Consider the following 21,156-nt stretch of genomic DNA (forward strand, 5'->3'; position numbering starts at 1 on the left):
ACGCATTCCGTCAACGGCGTCAGGAATATTCCGTCAGATTTGACGGAATATTCCGTCTCCTTCCCCGGCGAACCTCTGGCGCCGTCGCCGGCGCTGGAAAACTGGAAAAATTTCAAACGTTGATATCTCGTTCGTTTTTCACCCAAATTTGACAAAATTACTACCAATTTGAAGCTTAGACCTAGGAGAACACGAATATACCACTTTTAAAGGTTAAAAACCATGAGATCTCACCTGTCACCACACTCCAATTCCGGCCAACTTCGAATACGGCGATCCCGACGTCCAATTCCTTCAAACGAACTACTCCGAGACTCCTTGGGACCTCACCAAGCTACCTACAAGATTCATTTTCCCTAAAACGTGAGAAATCACGTGTGCATGAATAGTACCCCAAATCGGACTTTGTGAAATCGACGTGAAAACGGTGGTTTTCTTACCTGAAAATGGTACAGCTGCACTCCTCCCAGCCTCACGAGCTCGAATGTGGCCTTGGTTCCCTCGATCTGCAAAGGTTTGATAGGTTTTGGGTGTGCGTCCGTACGTTTTCAAGGGAAATGGGAGGAAAGGGGACTCGGGACAATCACAGGGAAAAGGGACAGAGGGTTAGGGAGAGTGACAGTGGGAGTGTGTAGCCCAACACATGCCAACACCACACAAAACAACCAATAACGTAAAGGGAACGAACTAGGGGTAAAAGTGTCTTTTCACATGTACGTTTTTGATATTTTCGGGACGGGATGTCACAACTAAACTCTTATCCACCTCATTTTTTAGAGGTGAAAATGCACTTAATCAATTACTGTTCATTGGAGTCAATTACTATTTATTTAGGTGGAGTTGTTGTTAGGCTTTGGATGTATAAAAGAAAAAAAAAAAAAAAACTAATTAAAAGGGCTTGAAAACTTTTAGTTTTAATGATAATGACCAAATAAAGAGTAAAATAAATAGTATTAAAATTAATTTTTTAATGTAAAAATATAATTTTTTGTTAAAATAAACTGTAGCTTGTTAAAGTACTCTGGTAAAAAAAAAGGATGGGGTTTTGAGTATTTATTGGTAAGGATGAAGGACGGAAGACGGTGAAAAAGGCAAAGGCGAGAGAAAGCAAAAGCAGCAAGGAGAGAATGTCGTGGAGAGGGAAGAGAAAAGATGAGGACGATCACGCATCGGAAGGGGACTCTGAGGGCCACGCGCCACCCAAAAAGGCCTCCAAGAGAGACACGGACTCCGACTCCTCCGACGACATCACTGTCTGCGAGGTCACCACCCTTCCCCCCTCTTGTCCTTTTTTCTGCATTGGCGCAATTTTCCATTGCATCTATTTTTAGGGTTAGGGTTAGGGTTTATCAGTGTGACTAGTACTGCTGTCTAATTTTTGGGTTTTTGGGTATTGTAGATTTCCAAGAACAGAAGGGTAAGCGTGAGGAACTGGAATGGCAAGGTTGTGGTTGACATTCGCGAGTTCTATGTCAAGGATGGCAAGCAAATGCCTGGAAAAAAGGGTAACCTTTCCCTTTTAACATTTTATTTTTCTCTGTTCTATTCGATAATTCAATTGGTTGTATTTGCTTGCAATTCTACTCTTTCAGGGTTTATACTGTCTATTTGCTATATTAGGTTTTTGTATTTCGATCATATTTGGAGAATTTATGATTTGTGCTTATAATTTTGGGAGTCCTGTCACACTACAAGTAGAAAAACGAAGGTGTTCTCTTTTTTAACCTTAAATCTACTCGACCGTAGTTAAGAGAAATTCTAATCAGGAACCAGAGAATATAGTTTTCTCCTGTGTATGTTACATATCTTAGGAACATTCTAGCTTTTTCATGAGGAACAAACTTTTGGCTCGGGATTTCATGATAGTGTAGAAACTCTTGTTTTAGAGGTTGATGAGGATTTCAAGAATAGGTGCTTTACAAATTGTAGAAAGCAATAGATGGAGAAGCTTTTTTATTACCGTGGAGTTGGGATGTACTGCTGGAAGAGGGTTGGGGAGGATTGTCATTCTGTACCGGGAAAAGAGGTAGGCCGGTGCAGATTGAGCAAACAATTATCAGAAGGAAAAGAAAAAAACAAAGAAAGAGGATTTTTCAATCTCCTGGGGTTCCTTAGTACTTAGACCAGTCCAAGCAAATAAAGTAGTGTTGCTTTGTAAGAGTCAAGACAAGGTAGAGGAAGATGGGAAACACAGGAAGTGTGTTCTAGAGGGTGCATTGGGAGCGAATCTATGAAATTTGAATCATCTGTCTAATCTTACCAGATGCAGCATCTTGTTTCGAGTTAGCTGGATTGAGATTGCAGGACTGCCATTCTTTCTATGGAAGAGAGAAATCCTTTAACAAATTGGACAGTGTTATGGAGGAGTTTAAGTGATTTATTTGAAGCAAGATTGAGCATAGAAAAAACATAGGCTTCTTTCCTTGATCTTTGGAAGCTTATAGTCAGTCAAAATTTTGAAATCGGGAACTAACCCATCTCACTTCCGTTGGTTAGAGAAAGTTTTAGTCCATCTGAAGGAAGTGTTGAAGATGAGAGAAAAAGGTGGTGAGATACATGTGGCAGGTTTGATGGGGGAATGGAATCCTATTGGCGTGCTATGAAAGGTGGCAGATAATGGGTTGTCCGTTATGCACCTCAAGATGCTGGTTGATGAATTCCAAGATTCTGCTTGCAGGCATAACAGTGAGTTGATTTAATAGAGCGATATTTTGGAGAAGGAAACAAAGGGTCTCGAGAAGGGCAAGGCAAGGAGGAAGGTCCAGTGACCCAAGGATGTCAAGATTTTCCTTTAGGCCCCAATTTTGGGAATGAGGTGGGGCAGGGACAGTGCTCCAAAAGGTATGGAAGGCCGATGGGAAAGGTTTTCAGAATCTGGGGTTTACTAGAGCCCTGAAAATTCTAACTGGCAATATCTAAAGTTGGCCTTAGGTTTGTGTCCATTGCGGACAAATAGTAAGGCATGACTTAATTAAAAATCAGAGCAACAGCTATTAATTTAATGATAAAGCAATATTTGTTTTCTTTTAGTGTTAAGCATGCCTTCTGATTGATAAGCGGTGCCTTGTTTCTGAGTTGGTTGCTCTTGTTTTCAGGAATCTCGCTGACGATGGATCAGGTAGGCACCTGTCTTGATTATTTCTTTATTTTTACATATCAATAGCTGGCTCCTGAGAGAATTCTCACCTAGTAGATTTTTATGTGCAGTGGAATGTGCTGCGGAATCACGTGGAAGAAATTGACAAGGCTGTCAACGACACCTCTTAAGCTAGAAGCTTTGATTTATATTACTAGATTATGTGTTAGCTTGATTCAAACGGCTGAAATTTTGTTTTGGGTGTCGGAAAGTGAAATCAGGTGCTGGTGTTTTGTATTTACCTAGAAGTGATAACTGGAAATTTGGATCAATGCATGTAATCACTTTATCAAGTATGTCGAGAAAAGAAGGTTTTATGATCGATGTATGCTTTGATTACGGTGATTAATTTACTTGACCACCATAAATCAACCATTTTTCATGTCATCTTCTCTGGGTCCAAGTGATTACAACTAGCTGGTAACTATCATCCAGGTCATTGTAGAAGACTGAGAGCATTTCCAACGCATAAGTGAGATTCAAAATACCTATGGGTAACTACGGTTACCTGCTCATTTAAAATTCATGATTACGGTTATGGGTAATCGTTTAGATAAATAAACAGTTATGGGTTAGTATAATTGTTTACCGGTAAAATTTAAATGAGTGGTTATGGACATTATCCGTGGTTATAAACAGGTGCCTATTTAATTTTTTTTTAATATTATAAAAATTTAAAAATAATAATATTATTATTAAAAAAAAAAAACAAGGGACACACATTGACCCGGAATGTCTACCTAGACTCTGATCAACCACAAGCTTTACTAAACCTAGTCATGTAATATACCAAAACGAAGATCAGGGAACAATGATTCGAATAGTACCATTGGTTTCCTCAGTCGTGGCTGGATTTTGTTGGAAAACGGCTCGAAAGCCGCTGGGTTCTCATCGGAAAAACTAGGTTAATTTCCAGGGGTGTTTTCTGCGTCCAAAACATCACCAACACACAGATCTAACCTTAGAAACAAGCTTAGGATAGCAAGATGGGAAAAATCAAGGGTGTTTTGAGATTCATGTTACCAGAAATTGACGATAAATCACCAGAGAAAATGGTGTTGGAGGTGGTTCAGTTCCATACACGTTTCTTGTCACAGCCCGTCCCAAATTTGTAAACTCTTGCTTCTTACCATCAATATATGCCGGTGGAATAAACCTTTTCTGAAACAACTCTTTAAACAATTTTCAATCAACTGTTTCCTCTGGCATCAATTGATAAGCCTCCTGTCTCCACCAGGATGCAGATTCAAGACCCAAAAACCAGGTAGTCATCTTGACCCACCTGTCGGGAGGAAGATTTCGTTGACCTTGCATAAACCGAAACGTCTTTTCCAAATAATTAAGCGATCGCTCTGCTCCCTCAGATCCTTCATTCCCATAAAATGATTCAGCTTCAACTTAAGAAGAGTCCTTTGGAAATGACGGATAATAGACTGAATCACATTAGCAATAGCTTCCCCTAACTGAGCTATTTTTATGATTTTACAAATTTTAAAAATTTGGGACGAGCTGTGACATTTCTGGGTTTAGTAATATCCTCCAAGTAGTGACTCGTTGAGAAAATTGGTGGGTGTATGTTGGTGTCGGCGGAGCTCGCCGGAGTGGAAGAACAGTGGTTGAATATCTCTACACTTGCAAAAAGGAGGACTAGCAAGAAAGAGCTGAGGGAGAGACAGGGAGAGTTGGAGAGAGAGTGTGGTAGGGTGAAGTGGCAGCCAGAGAGTGGAGAAGTGAGGTGAGGGAGATTTGAAAAATAATGAGAGGTTGACCCAAGAGGTAAGGACACACAGGATTGAAGGGAGGAATGGTGTGGGTCCCACTTGACACATAGCTCAAAGTCACCAATGAAAATGCAGAAAAATATCTCCTGAAACATGAATTTACCAAAACGCCCATCACGCTCCGTAGTTTGTAAAATCTTTGTCATAACTCCAAATTCAATTCTCCGAAAAATCGCTAACAAATTGTCAATAAAATCGACAAGATCAAAGATATCTCGAATTTCACAACACTTTGTGAGAATTTCAACTTCCTTCCACTACAACCTTTTGGGAAAAAGAAAAGAATATCGTCTAGTGAGATCACGTCTCTCAAGAAAAGTACCAATTTAATCAAGGCTAACAGTTAAGGAATTTGGTAATGAGCTGACTGTCGGTGTTTTAGAAAATTTAATCTCGTTGTTGGGATGGGTGAGAAAGTCCTCTGTAAGACTACTACAAATTCGCCAGGCTATGGAAGAAAACTCGGCTTAGAAAGTCATTGTTAATCAATCTATCTGTCGCGCCGCTAATTAAACCATATATGACAACTTGATATTGTTCATTACCCTGAAACTGTGAACCGGCGTTCTGGCATAAAGGTATCACTCCCAGATACTAGTACCTATGTCCAGTATCAGAAATCATACCGCCCGAATACTGGTTGACAATTCCTGGATATCAGACAATATCGTTAATCATTAATGCCACCATAGGCTGATTACAGGTTAGAGCCCGCTTAGGTGGATAGTTTCAGATGACTGGTAAGGAACCGGTCCTATAAGTTGGTTTTGTTGATTCTAGGAAAAATTGATTATTGCTTCTAGGATTTCTGCTACCCGAAGGTATAACAACTCGTACTCTCATGCCTATACTCATCGAAATGAAGAGTACAACATCAAAAGGAAATCTGGGAACTAGTGTTGGTTGGAATGTTCTAAGCTTGGAAAAATGAATTTGCTAATAATCTAGTTTAGAATGAACTTTAACGGAAATTGATCTTCCTTCTGAAGATCTACAATGATCACTACGTTTCAATAATTAGTATTGTCGAGAACCAAAGTGGATGTCCCCCAAATGTTCTTCTGTCAAGTTTTACCACTTTAGCACCAGGTTGTCACTTAAGACATTTTTGGAATCTTGACGAAGCAAACTTCGTAGGAATTCTAATAGATGGTATACTAACGGATGCTGCCAAGGAATCAAAACTATTCTTGGTTTCCTATCTTGAAGGGTTGGTAATGATGGCATGAGAACAATGATGAGATTGATGAGTAAAGTCTTTAGTGGTACACATTTACCGACACAAGCTTGTCTCTAAATTGGGATTTTCCTTGGTACGAAGGTTCTTTGTTTAAAGTCTAAAGGTGGTCGCCAAAATGTTCTTCTAGAAGTTCAATAAGTTGTCTAAAATGTTCAAAATTTAGGGAAAAGCTAACACGTTTTTCATATTCGACGAGGTGGCAAGATTCAACACTTAGGTTCAAGAACCAAGAATGCTTACATCCCGCGTGTGATAAACGCAATACTGCCCAAACTTATGCTCTGATACCGAACTGACACACCTCAACTTGGAATGTCTACCTGGACTCTGATCAACCACAAACTTTACTAAACCTAGTCATGTAATATACCAAAATGAAGATCAGGGAACAATGATTCGAATAATACCATTGGTTTCCTCGGTCGTGGCTGGATTTCATCGGAAAACGGCTTAAAAGCTGTTGGGTTCTCACCAGAAAAACTGGGTTAATTTCCTGGGGTGTTTTCTGCATCCAAAACATCACCAACACACAAATCTAACCTTAGAAACAGGCTTAGGATAGCGAGATGGGAAAAATCAAGGGTGTTTCGAGATTCATGTTACCAGAAATCGACGATAAATCGCCAGAGAAAATGGCATTGCCGGTGGTTCAATTCCATACACATTTCTGGGTTTAGTAATATCCTTTAAGTAGTGGCTTGTCGAGAAAATTGGGTGGGTGTATGTTGGTGTCGGCAGAGCTTGCCGGAGTGGGAGTGCGGTGGTCGAATATCTCTGCACTTGCAGAGAGAAGGACAAGCGAGATAGAACTAAGGGAGACGATGAGAGTTAGAAAGAAAGTGTGGTAGGGTGAGGTGGTAACCAGAGAGTAGAAAAGTGAGGTAAGGGAGATTTGGAAAACAATGAGAGGTAGAGTCGAGAGATAGGGAGACACGGGAGTGAGGGGGAATGGTGTGGGCCCCACTTGGCACACAGCTCAAAGTCATCAATGAAAATGCAAAAAAATATCTCTCGAAACATGAATTTACCAAAACTCCCATCATGCTCCATAGTTTGTAAAATCTTTGTCATAACTCTAAATCCAGTTCTGCTTGCTCCTATACGTTCGTACCGTCGAGTACTTTGAGAATACGGTAAAATAATAGCTCATACGTGTCACGAAGAGACGGTCAAAGAAAGTCAACAATCTCTCTTCTAAGGGCATTTTGGTCAACTCACACGTTTAAAATTTATAAAATCGTAAAATTAGGGACGGGTTGTCAGAACAACTAGAACCCTAAAGTAATAAATTTTTAGATGGGAAAGATCTTACTACATTCGTCTTGCAAATTGCGGTTATAAATCAATGTTTCATGATCATGTGTATGGATGTTGCTATTAATTATTTTTCTAATTCTAATTCAGGTTATAAATTAATGTTTTATATTCACATCTTGGGTAAGAAAAATCTCATTGATTCGTTGTCAAATATGACGGTGTTAATCGTCAAGAAAAGAAAATTATGATAAATTTCTTTTTTAATTTTCAAGTTGTTAAAAAAACATGTAGACTAGACCTGGCAAGGTTTTACACGACACGTAAACGACACAAAATGTCACATCCCGGGCACGCTCCACCACCGTAGAACGATATTGTCTACTTTAGGCCCCGACTACGCCTTCACGGTTTTGTTTCTAGGAATTCACACGAGAGCTTCCCAGTGGGTCACCCATCGTGGGAGTGCTCTCGTGCGCTACTCACTTAACTTCGGAGTGCCAATGAACTCCGAAGCCAGTGAGCTCCCAAAAGGCCTCGTGCTAGGTAGGGATGGGAATATACATATAAGGATCACTTCCCTGGGCGATGTGGGATCTTACAATCTGAATGCCTCCACATAAAATGTAAGTAACCCAAGTAATGTTAATCAATGCAAGTAACATGTCAGCCAGAGTCACCTAACGTGACCTGTACGGCTAAATCTAGAGCTCAAATCCCCAACTCACTAACTATACCTGCACATGAGTTGGACCCACCTAAAGTGGTCTGTACGACAGGACTGGGTGTAAATAAATACGCTCAAGTGCTATGATCATGTGAAGAGTGGGCGAATAATCGCGGGTCACCTACGAGTCGGAACCACCTATAGTGGTCTGTACGATAGGACTGTGCACCTAACTTGGATCCAAGATGAGCGTGTGGTGCAGGAGGTGAACATCACGTGAAGGACTGTGCCCTGCTCTGGGCGGGAGCACTAACACCGGGTTTGCAGATTATGAGCTCTCTATGCATATCACATAACCACTAATTCACAATCATAATGTATAAACTTACCTAGCACTTACTTGTGCGTCCGCAACACCAATCATAAACATATGCAACTACAAATGCATAATTAAAATAGGCAAAGACTATGCATGGCATTTAAAACATATAAACATTCCATTTCATTTTCTGGGAAAAACCACAAGTATATAGGTATATACGGAAAACCAAAAGCCCACTCACACTTTTTGTTTTGCACCCCTTCAGGTTCTAATTAGAAGCAGCTTTGGTGGTTCATGAGGACTTTACGGTGGTCTGACAGAACATCACAAATGTAGGATCACCTTTGGGTGTTGTGTGATTAGCATTCATTCTTCTAGACTGCACTTAGGCTTTTTGTGCTCTTATTATGTTTATCCCACTTAGTCTCACACTAGTGTGTTACTTTAACTAGTTTATTTAGTAGTTTGGTTTTTATTTATTCGTACTTTTATTATTATCTTTTGCTTCTGCACTGTGCACATGGCTACGTCACCTTCACGTGACGGCCAGCACGCCTTGATTTTGGTCGGGGTGTATCACATAAATAACGGGTTTCAGGTCAACACGATAACTAATCAGATCACACAATAAGGACCGGTTAATAACGGGTCCTTAACAGGTTTACCCAAAGGTGACACGCGAGTAACCCGTTTTGACACGTGAAGAAAAAAGTTATTTTGATGATTTTAATTTTTTAAACTACTAAAAAAAGCTTAGTATAAAATACAATAGTTATAGTGTATATGTACCTATTGTATATTAAATATGTGATATTGTATCATTATTCTATATAAATTCAAAATTTTAAGTTTTATATTATACTATAGACAAAAAGTGAGATTAAAATATTATAAAACACATTAAAAATAAAAATGTCAAACATATTAAAAAATTATAATAATTAATTTACAAGTGCGAAAAATGTGAAAAATATTCAAGGGCTTGTGATCACATCCTCTATGCTTTGAGTTTGGGTACATCGTTGGTTGAATTTTTAAAGCCGTACAAACCCTCATTAATAGTATTTTTAATGAAGTTCAAAATAAAAAAAATTCATAATCATTAATGTACAAATCTAAAAAATGTGTAAGCATATATAAACGTGCAAGGTTCATCAACCTTTAAACACAACTCCATCATTTTGCATATCCTTGAGCATTTGGTATTTTTTAGTAATGTACTAATGTTTTTTCATTTAGTTCTTAATTTGGAGTATGTAATACTTAAAAGATAAACGTTTTTTTTTTTTTTTTTTTTTTTTTGTATGTTTTGAAATAATATTTAGGTGACAATGTAGTATACATATACTAATTTAGTATTATGTTTTTTTATTGTCAAATTATGTTTTTCATTTTCATTATCTATTGATTTTAAATACATTTTCTTGAATGGGTAACAGGTTGGGTCATATTACCTGATAATATTAACAGGTCAATTTTGGGTTAGGTCATATTACCCGTTTACTTTAACGGGTGTTACACGACACGACCCGTTAAGATTTCTGTTATGTCACGAAAAAAACATGACATGAATGCTAGGTCTAATGTAGCCGTGTAAAAAAGGGGTAAAATAAGTAAAAAAGGTAAACGGATATACGATTACGGTTAAACGACTACAAGGTTATGGGTATGGTTAACCGTTTATAAACAGTTATGGGATGGTATAACCGTTTATGCAATTGCCCGACGGGTAAACGGTTATGGGTATGGTATAACTGTTTATGCAATTACCCGACGGGTAAACGTTTATGCAAGTAAGTGATTATACGATTATGGGTAAACAACCACCATTACCTGCCCACCATAACCGTTGTCAATCCCTAATCTTGAGAGATGTAAAACATGGTTTTAGTCCAATGCACCCTTGTAAATATAGAGGTCAATTTTTAAATTTCACGTGTTCATTTGACACACCCCGACCCGAAATGTCCACTAGGACTCCAAATCGAGATGTGTTGGGCGACACCTGGAAGGTGACGAAGCCATAAAGTGCAGTTATATGGAACATGTGAATAAATTTAAACCTTCATGTGCCTAAATATCAGAGTGCGCTGGTGAGCAGGTATGCACCCACTTCACATGTGTCGTTAGAGCATAAGTAGAGTACAATAGTGTGGGTAAAGATCATACCCTCAGAGGTAGCCATTTATACTAAAGTTCCCCAAGAATCCTCGTCAATACGAACTTTCGGCAACTAAAACCTGGAGGGGTGGAAAACAGAAAATGTGAGTGGGCAAAAACAAAGTTTTTGAAAACATCTTTCTCTTTAGAAATATAATAACCCCCACCGTAAAACCTGTATAATTTCCCATAAAATAATACTACATACATATATAAGAACTATGCTCGAGATGAGTGAAACCAGGTGTATGCCATGTCAATTATCTCAACAACGAATAAGTAAGCCAGGTGAAATAAATCAATATAAAATGACATATCAGCCGGAGTCACCTAAGGTGACATGTACGGCTAAGTCCACATCTCATCAATCAAATCCTGCACATGAGTCAGAACCACCTAATGTGGTCTATACGACAGGCTAGGTGTAAATAAATACGCTCAAGTGCTACGATCACGTGAACGCTGTGCGAAGAATCGCAAGTCACCTACGAGTCGAAACCACCTAATGTGGTTTGTACAACAAGCTGGCATCTACCTTAGATCTAAGGTGAACGTGTGGTGCGGGGGGTGAACGATCACATGAAGGCTAGGCCCTGACCTCAGGCAGAGTACTAACACCAGGATGTAGGATATTAATCACTATATGCATCCAGGCATAACCATATACATTACAACCACTAACATCATAACGTACTCACCTGTACCTTACATGGGCCTCCGCAGCATCATGTGACATTATACATAACAACACTAATGCATATACTAAAATATAACGCAAGTATGACATGGCATTTCAATCACATTTCATTTAAAACCATTTCTGGGAAAAACATAAAGCATACATACATATATATAGAAAACCAAAAGCCCACTCACTTGGAGTTCGCGCTATAACTCACTAACACGAATATCGAGATGTCTCGAACGATCATCGCCTAGAGCAAATATCAAATCACATCTCAGAATCCTTACTGATAGAACACGTATTTTACATAAAACACATCTCCAAGGACGATCTAGAATGATTTGAGACCCATTGACCAAAAGTCAACCGTCGGTCAAAAATCCACATTATGTTTCTAGAATAACATACTAAAGTTTCAAAACGATCCAACGGTCGGATCTCCGCCAATTGCCAAAACCAAGTGGCGGTTAACGTTTTATATTATGAACTTGCAAATCCAATTTGGGAAGATCCATACATCGGATTCTCGATCCGTAAGCTCCTACATTCCTCAAATATTACGAATAATAACCTATTAAAGTTTGATGACGATCCAACGATTGGATCGTCAATTTATATAATGACCTATCAACGTATTGTAGAGAATTTAGGTTCCAACGATCAACCTACATCATACGATTAACAGAACTGAAATCAAGGCATCTAATTTAACCTAAGAATAGCATTAACGGCCTTCTGGCCATGTGCCATCATGGGTGGCAGTCGGTCGCCTCGACTCGCGGAAAAATTCACCTATTTCCAAAAATTACCAAAATTTACAGAAATGAAGATGTCAATGAGTAGAGAAAGTTTTATACCTATGGCCAAGTCCAATTTGGTCAGGAAGTGCTCCAATTCGTTTCGAATATTCGGGAACCCTAATATGGGTGTTCTTTGAATCGTTGCCAATTCAAACCCCGACGTCCCAAAAATGACTAGGCATGGTTCCTGGGTTCACGAAGAGTCGACCCATGGTGGCATTCGACAATGATGGCTTCAGAATTGGGCGATTCGCCACCGTGGTGTCCCCGACACCCACGGCCCCATTCCTCCTTGAAACTCGATCAATTGGGTTGGAGTTTTGAGGTAAATGGAGGGTGACAGATTGGGTAGAGATTTTCAAGTAGTTTCCCGGTGCAATTCGCAGGAAATTGACCAAGAAACTGTCGGGATTCATGGCCCCTGCTAGTCGAATCGCACAGGTCAAGAGACCCGGTTTTTTTCCCCCTCATTTTCTCTTCCTCTCATTTCCCTCATTTCCTCCCCTTCTGATTGGTCCACTCTTCTTCCTCTCTCCTAACTAGGCAGCGCCCACACTCCTTCTCTCCTTTATTTCCTATCTCCACCGCCCATCCCATTTTTCTTCAATCTAAGCCACACACGTGGCTCCATCAGATTGAGCTCTAAAAATCTGGGGCTTTCTAGAGATTAATTAATTTACTAAAATACCCCCAACTTTCAACGTTAATATCTCCTTTGTTATAACTCCAAATTGTGTTCCGTTTGCGCCCACACATCCGTAGCGATGAATACTACGAAGATATGCCAAGAAAATTATTCTTACGTGACACGACAAAGTGGTAAATAAAATTAACGTATTTGCATCGAAGGGCATTTTCATAAATTCACATTTTAAAATTATTAAAACCTTAAAATTTGGGGACGGGTCGTTACACATTTGTTTTGGTGTTAATATTTTTTTGGTTTAAGTACCTAAAACCCCCTAACCTTTTAGTGTCATTCCAAATAAGTACCTAATCTATTGAAAATATCACATCTGTTAATCCCTAGTTAAAAGTATGTTAAATTAACCAGAGCTTCTTTATCTCCAAAATCAATAGAAGGTCATGGAAGCATAGCTTCCACCAACTAACAATCACTACCACCCGCAGACCATCACTCCCAACACAATGCAAAACCACCAACTTCACCTACAACTCAAACCTCCAACATCGAGAAGAAGATCATTAAGGTTGCTGAAATGGTGTGTATTTCCATGATACGGTCGCCACCATCTTGATCATTCACAAAGAAGAAATGGAAGCTTTATGAGCCAAGAATCGGCGAATGAGGAAATCATATGAGCAGAAACAAACTACTCGAAACCCTATCTGAATTCTTAACCTCTTTTATATTAAAAGATTGCCCTTCTAATTTAATTTCAGTTTGGGTCCATTATCGGTTCAATTCAATGCCCTTTGATCACTTGGAACATATTTAATAATTTATGTTTGACATTTAGATTTTAAGGCAACTAATATAAATGTTGATCATGACATACCCAGTTAGTGGGTTTTGAATATAATCTATTTTTGAAAATTTAACTGGGGCTTAACAGATATGAGATTTTCAATAGGTTGGATACTTGTTTGGAATGTTTAAAAAAGTTGAGACCAATTTGGGATGACACTAAAAGGTTGGGAGGTTTTAGGTATTTTTTTTTCTTTAAATTTTTTGTGATAATTTAGAGTGTTAACATCATTTTTGACACACCTCGACCCAGAATGTCTGCTTAGACTCCGAATAGAGTTGTGATCTAGGAAGGTGATGAAGCCATAAAGTGTAGTGATGTGGGAAATGTCAGTAAATTTAAACCTAAAAGTGACTACATGTAAGAGTGCACAAGGGAGCTGGATTGAACCCAATTCACACGTGATGTCAGAGCATAAGTAAAGTACAGTAAAATAGAATAAGAGTTATACCATCGAAGGTACACTCTTGAATCAACATTTGACAAGAATCCTCATCGACACGAAATTTCTGCTACTAAAACCTAAAGGGGCAACGAAAATAAGGGTTAGTGGGCCTAAAAATAAAGCTTTGTAAAACCTTTTCGAAAAATGAAATAACCCCTAGTCATAAAACAAGTATAGTTTCCAAATATAACATACTACGTATAGTATGAAAGTACTTGCCGTAGCCAGCAATATATCAAGAATACAATACGTCACAATATTTCATAAATAAACACATAACGTCCGGTAATAAGATAATCTCGCATAAATAAACATATCATATCGAGTGCTTATCAACATATACTGACACACAATTCTGACATGAACATGATTGGGTGTCATAATGATTTACGCTTTAGTACTATAATCACATGAAGACTGGCACTAGACCTGGTGCGATGACCCGTCCCGAATTATGCTATATTTTATCCTCGATAGTGTGGAAATGATGATTTTGCCCTCGTGGGCCTTGTGGCGTAGGGTACGCAGATAATTTTTGAATTATTTTTCTGTTGGTGAAATTAAATTATATTTGACGCCACAAGAATGCCGACGTGAATTAATGGCCTAGTTGGGTTGTAGTGGAAAATTGGGTTTTCTCTGGATTAAATTGTTGGCCTTAAATCTTATGGCCCAAATTAGGGCCTTATCCTTTTTATTATCACCCAACCCAGACTACACACACACACACACACCTTCATACATGTACATGCACTCACCCTTTCTATCGATTCTTCTCCGTCCGTACAGTCTGAAAACCCACACACCCAACCAGTTTCGTCGTGCACAGATCGAGCTAACGGAGATTATTTCTAAGCTCCTTGCAAGTTGAGGAACACAATCATACCAGTAGTTTGGGGAAAGGACCTCGGGAACCTGAGAATCCTTAAACTCCGGCGAGGAGCTAAACTACTTCGACGTGATCGTAGAGTCTACTTAAGGATTTAAAACTCGTGGTAGTTCTCAAACAACTTCCCTAGTCTTTTGGAACAATTTTGGAGTAGTTTGGACATCGGGATACACAAGTTTGGGAAGTTGCAGATTTGGCCGGATTGTTGAAGGATTTTCCGACCATATACCATTGGTTTTAGGACTCTAAACAGGTAAGATCATGTTCTCCTTGTTGAGAGCTTCAATTTGGTATAAATTTCATGAAATTTGGTGTTGAAACGAATAAGATATTAAGATTTAAAGTTTTACCAGAAACCGACAAGTGCAGCGGTGGTCAACACCGGAATCCAATGAACCATCGGAGAAGAAGAGGAATATTCCGTCAACTTTGACGGAATATGGTAACGGCGTAAGGTAACACCGTTAGTTTTTAGACAGAATATGCTATTATTTAATAGAATATTCCCTAACACCGTTAGGGATTCCGTCTATCATGCCAGGCACGTGCCTCGCGTGGCCGGCACGTATAGCCGTGCCTTGGACGGCACATGAGGGCGCGTGAGATGTCCAAAAATTATTCTAAAAATATGGGGATGCTCGTGGTGTTGAGTAGGCCACGATGGTATATTCTGACACCCCAATTGAGCAACGTATGAGAAGTTATTACAAAGTAATGGTTATGTGCTTAAGTAACGTTAAAATAGTTGTTTCACATGTAAGTGAGATGTATCCAGAGGATGAGCGCAGCCAGGCGAGACTTAGGGGTTACGACTCGGCTGCATACCAGTGAGTGGGCTTTTGGTTATATATATATATATATATGCCTTATGTTTCCCAGAAACTGTTTAAATCGGTTTTACGTTTTAAATGCCATGCCGTATGCATTACATATTAGAATATGCTTTAATATAGCTATGCATATTGCTGCTCGACATTGTAGACGCTCAAGTAAGCCACAGGTGAGTATATAGTGATGGTTGTGATGGTAGTATGTATGATTACGATGACTTACTTTTAGTGATTTATGTCCTGCACACCGGTGTTAGTGCTTCGCCCGAGGACAGGGCCTAACCTTCACGTGCTCATTCACCTCCTGCACCATACACTCACCTTGGATCCAAGGTAGGTGCCAGCCTGTCATACAGACCACATTACGTGGTTCTTACTCGTAGGTGACTAGCGATACTTCACACAGCCTTCACGTGACCATAGCACTAGAGCATATTTATTTGCGCCTAGCATGTCATATAGACCACATTTGTGGTTCCGACTCGTGTGCAGGATTTGATTTGATTGTTGAGTTATAGATTCAACCGTACAGGTCATGTTAGGTGACTATGTCTGATATGTCATTTTATATTGATTCATTCCACCTGGCTTACTTATTCGTGGTTGAGATGGTTGACATGGCATATTCATGGTTTTGTTATTCTCGATCATAGTTTTCATATGTGAATATAGTATTATTTTATGGGAAACTTATACGGGCTTTATGGTGAAGGATTATTATTTTGGAAAGATAAATGGTTTTGAAAAGATTTGTTTTTGCCCACTCACATTTTCTATTTTGCGTCCCTCCAGGTTCTAGATTGACTTTGGTGTTGGTGGCTCGCAAGGAATCTTCGACGGTTCTGACAGACATCCATCAATGTAAGGTTTCTTTTATGTTCTGTATTATTAGTACTTAGTCTTTTGGATTGCATTTCGATACCTATACTCTGGTTGTGTGTATCTTTACTCTAAACACCTTCACTCGTACTTATATGCTAGTCTAAGGTAAAATAACTAGTGGTTTTTATTTATTCACATTTTTATATCATTACCACTTCCGCACAGGGCACATGTTTACGTCACCCTCACGTGACGACCAACATGCCTCGATTGAGGTTGAGGTGTGTCACCTGGCATCTGTATCGTGTTTTTCATGTTCGTGTCGTTTTTATGTCATACCTGATATCTTAATGGGTCGTGTCATGTAACACCTATTAAAATAAAAGAGTAAAATGACCCAGCCTGAAATCGACCTGATAATATTAACAGGTAATATGACCCGACCTGTTACCCATTAAGGAAAATATATTTTAAACCAACAAATAATCAAATGAAAAACATAATACTAAATAAGTATATATATACCATATTGTCACATCCAAAACATAAAAACGCATTTTTCTTTTAAGTATAAATTTACATACCCAAAATAAGAGCATAATAAAAAAAAAACATTAGAACATTACAAAATATCAAATGTTCAAAAGGGATTAGGGCTTTTCTCGTCCAAAAAAGTTCTAATAATATAAGTAAAATAGAATCCAACGGTACAAATTTACTCTCATTTATCTTACAGCTGTTATTTAAGTAAAGTCTTTAATAGTTTTTTAATTAATGTAGAAGTGTAAAAAATATAGAAAAAATATATAAACGCTTGTAATGACAAGCTTTACAACTTTCATGAATAGCTTAACTTTGAAATTCGCCACTATAATTATATAAATCATAGATCAAAATTTAACCGTTGATTGTTTTTTACATTTACGCTTCATTTTTCTCATCAAATTTTGTTTTTTTTTTTTTTTTTTTTTTTTCCAGATTTTCTTTTTTGAAAACATGATCTATTAGAGGATGCAGGAAGATGAACGGTTTGGATCATTGATATTATGTTCAGATTTTTATGGTTAGTGAAAATATTGCTTGATGTTTATAAAGTTTCTACAAACTATATGACATCGACTCATATTTCAGTTAACTGTAAATATCGAAACATGATATCAAAGATTTGAACCATTCATCTTCTTACATCCGCCAAATGATCTTGTTTTCCAAAAAAGAAAATTTTAAAAATGAAATTCAGTAAGAAGAATAAAGCGTAAATGACAATCGACGGTTAAATATAAATTTAAGGTTTATGGATTATAGTGTTGTATTTTGAAGCTGACCCCTTCATGAAAGTTGTAAAGCTTGTCACTATGAGTGATTGTATATATTTTTTTTTACATTTTTTACACTTCTACAATAATTATTATTAATTTTATTAATTTTTCCCTCAAATAAAAAACATTATTCATGAGGGTTTGGAGGATTTTAAAAATCTAAACGATAATGTAAGTGTGACCATTATCTACTCATGGAGGAATAATGATGAATCACGAGTGTTTATATACTAGTTTATTTTAATTTTGGACAACAACATGTTAAGTAAAATTTATCCTAATAATGATTGTAACATCCCACATCGCCCATGGGAGTGAATCTTGTAAAGCTTATATGTATATTCGCATCTCTACCTAGCACAAGGCCTTTTGGGAACTCCGAAGTTAAGCGAGTTCACGCGAGAGCAATCCCAAGATGGGTGACCCACTGGGAAGTTCTCATGTGAGTTCCCAAAAACAAAACTGTGAAGGTGTGGTCAGGGCCCAGAGCGGACAATATTGTGCTACGGCGGAGTTGAGTCGGGGATGTGGTGGGGGCTCGGGCCGAGATGTGAAAATTTGGTATTAGAGCCAATCCTTGGCCGAAAGTGTGCCGACGAGGACGTCAGGCCCCTAAAAAGGGTGGATTATAACATCCCACATCGCCCAGGGGAGTGGATCCTATAAGCCTTATATGTATATTCCCATCTCTACCTAACACGAGGCCTTTTGGGAGCTCACTGGCTTTGGGTTCCGTAGGAACTCTGAAGTTAAGCGAGTTCGCGCGAAAGCAATCCCAGGATGGGTGACCCACTGGGAAGTTCTAGTGTGAGTTCCCAAAAACAAAACCATGAAGGCGTGGTTGGAGCCCAAAGCGGACAATATCGTGCTACGGCTGAGTCGAGCCCGGGATGTGGTGGGGGCTCGGGCCAGGATGTGACAATGACAATAAGGAACTCTCATAATAAAATAAATAATGACTAAAACTTTTTTTTTTTTAACTTATATAGAATAATAATACAAAACTATATATTTAATATTGAATATATTGTATATATTAATATGGTTATTGTATTTTATAATAAATCTTTTAGTAATTAAACTTTAAAATTATCAAAATAATTTTTTTCTTAACAAGTCGAAATGGGTTACCTATGTGTTACCTGCGTGTATACCCCGTTAAGAACCTGTTATTAACGGGTCACCCGATAATGACTCGATTAGTTATCGTGTTGATCCAAAACCTGTTATTTTCGTGTCGTGTTAGAAATTATCGGGTCTAACTGGTGCTATGGGTGTCACATACGAGTTGTAATTGCCTATAGCAATCTAGGCCAGAATCGGCACCTACAATGGATCCGAAGTGAATGTACGATGCAATGTGAACATATACATGAAGCCTGGCCTTGACCCAGGTGAGTATAAATATGATCATACTACAAAAATTTCAAAATTCACAACAATAAAATAATAATATTCATGACCGTAAATATAGTTATGCATCACATCAAACTGTGCATAAGTGCATCCCATAAAATTCGTGAGAATTTCATAAATTCTGTCAATTCGCTAATTCTTAAAACGTTGGTCTAATAAAGGTATGTTGTAAAAAATTCTTTATTAAGCATATATGGAAACTAAATAAATATATAATATTTAAAAGTAAAGACCAGCTCACAAATACTTACGAGCAGCTGTTCAAACTAGGAAAGTCGAAGTCTTCGATAGCAATCGCACCTAAGCATAACATTGGGACCCATTAGTAAAAATCAACTACAATGATTAAATTTGGGGAAATGGAGTGCAATTTTGGAATTAAGGCGTCAAAATATCCTAAGAAGAGTCCCGAACAAATTTTCGTAAAAAGTCAACAAAAAGTCAACGGTCAACCCCAAAAAGGTCACCTAAGCTGTTGAGCCGGTCAACTACATTAAAACTTTGAAATTTCACTAAATGGATGCCAAAAATGGACTCGGGGCACCGAAATTAGCCTAGGAGGGTTTTCGAGTAAATTTCAAAAAAGTCAACATAGAATATTTTAGAGAATATTCCAAGGAATTTTTGGTCATTTCACAGTTTTAAAATTAATGAAGCTGTAAAATTGGGGATGAGTTGTTACAATTTACCCACATTAAAAAAAAAAAAAATTTATCCCCAGAATTTGGAATAACTTGCTATACATAAAATACTTAAAGATAGGAAGAAAATATATAAAGAATACATCAAGTTAGAGTGGTTGCATAAAAGATAATGTCATTCCGTCGCAATCGGATTGCAATGATTCTTCTTTCATGCCTCCAAACTCAAACTTCCTTCTCCTTGAGTACAATAGTATAAAATAATGCCTTTTTAATAACATCACGTCAAAAATACATATATAATAATTTAAGGTTAAAATAATTGTACTGAAATTAAACTGAAAATAGAAAAAATTTCCCCTACACATTCGTATCGTCAAGTACTCCGAGAATATGTATGTAGTATCTTTGGGTCAAGCCCAAACAATAAATATACTAATGTAAATAGTCTACTTATCCACTTGCTTAACGAACCCAACGAATAAGCTATCGATAAAACAATCTACAGCCCGCAATACAAACAACTCACTGTTGTCTCGATAAGAAAGTAATAAATTTTCGAGGGTGCAATATTACCATATTGCCTCTCATTGGGAAATACACATAAATCATCTGATTAATGCCTTAATTGCACTCACGTACTACCCTCTCAGGTGGCATCGTCAATAGTACATAATTTCCTACATCGTAATCTCAATTGCTCGAATACTTGTTCATGACACTCTTATGTCTATCATGTATTGTTCGTAGAATTCCCTATATAACATCTCAAATGGTACCGTAGTCAAACCAACATAATAATCATCATCGTACGCAACTCTAATAAAGATAGGTATTTGTTACAACCATGCCAAAACTGTAGTATAGACAACGCTAAATGTCCACTAAGGTGTAGATAGTTTATTCAAACTGGCTATTAGTCTAATGGTATAACGTGATACTGGACAACAACTTATTCCCCCTGGCCTTCAAGAAGACTTCCCAAGACTTAAAAATGAAACATGCATCATGATGAGATATAATAGTGACATGCATACCATGTAATCCGAACAATGTAGTTCACAATGCCTCAATGAACAGATTCATTGGAAATTTCTCTCAGGTTTAGAGAAATGTTTTGCCGTGATGGCTAAAAGAACACTCAAGAATTTGAGAGTCAAAACAAGTCCATCAAATCTAGAATATAAGGTAACTGGATTGAATGCATTACATCTCATTATAACGATAGTTTTCGAGATATTCAACCCCCAACGGTAAAG

At 38.0% G+C, this 21,156-nt stretch overlaps 1 protein-coding gene across 1 annotated transcript; it reads left to right on the plus strand.

Annotated features, from left to right (window-relative positions):
* The first annotated feature begins 1,048 nt into the window (after positions 1–1,048).
* On the plus strand, positions 1,049–3,458 carry LOC137720695 (RNA polymerase II transcriptional coactivator KIWI). Its single transcript, XM_068459794.2, has 4 exons — positions 1,049–1,262; positions 1,400–1,505; positions 3,096–3,118; positions 3,208–3,458. The coding sequence occupies exons 1-4, from the start codon at positions 1,128–1,130 to the stop codon at positions 3,265–3,267; spliced, it is 324 nt and encodes a 107-aa protein (XP_068315895.1). The 5' UTR covers positions 1,049–1,127; the 3' UTR covers positions 3,268–3,458.
* The last annotated feature ends 17,698 nt before the right edge of the window (positions 3,459–21,156 follow it).

The sequence above is a fragment of the Pyrus communis genome, chromosome 1 (assembly GCF_041283825.1).
Source record: "Pyrus communis isolate YQ-2024b chromosome 1, ASM4128382v1, whole genome shotgun sequence".
Classification (NCBI taxonomy): domain Eukaryota; kingdom Viridiplantae; phylum Streptophyta; class Magnoliopsida; order Rosales; family Rosaceae; genus Pyrus; species Pyrus communis.

Coding starts and splice junctions, on each gene's coding strand:
- LOC137720695 (XM_068459794.2), top strand. CDS start 1,128: ATGTCGTGGAGAGGGAAGAGAAAAGATGAGGACGATCACGCATCGGAA. Junction 1,263..1,399: donor ACGACATCACTGTCTGCGAG/GTCACCACCCTT, acceptor TGGGTATTGTAG/ATTTCCAAGAACAGAAGGGT. Junction 3,119..3,207: donor TCTCGCTGACGATGGATCAG/GTAGGCACCTGT, acceptor TTTTATGTGCAG/TGGAATGTGCTGCGGAATCA.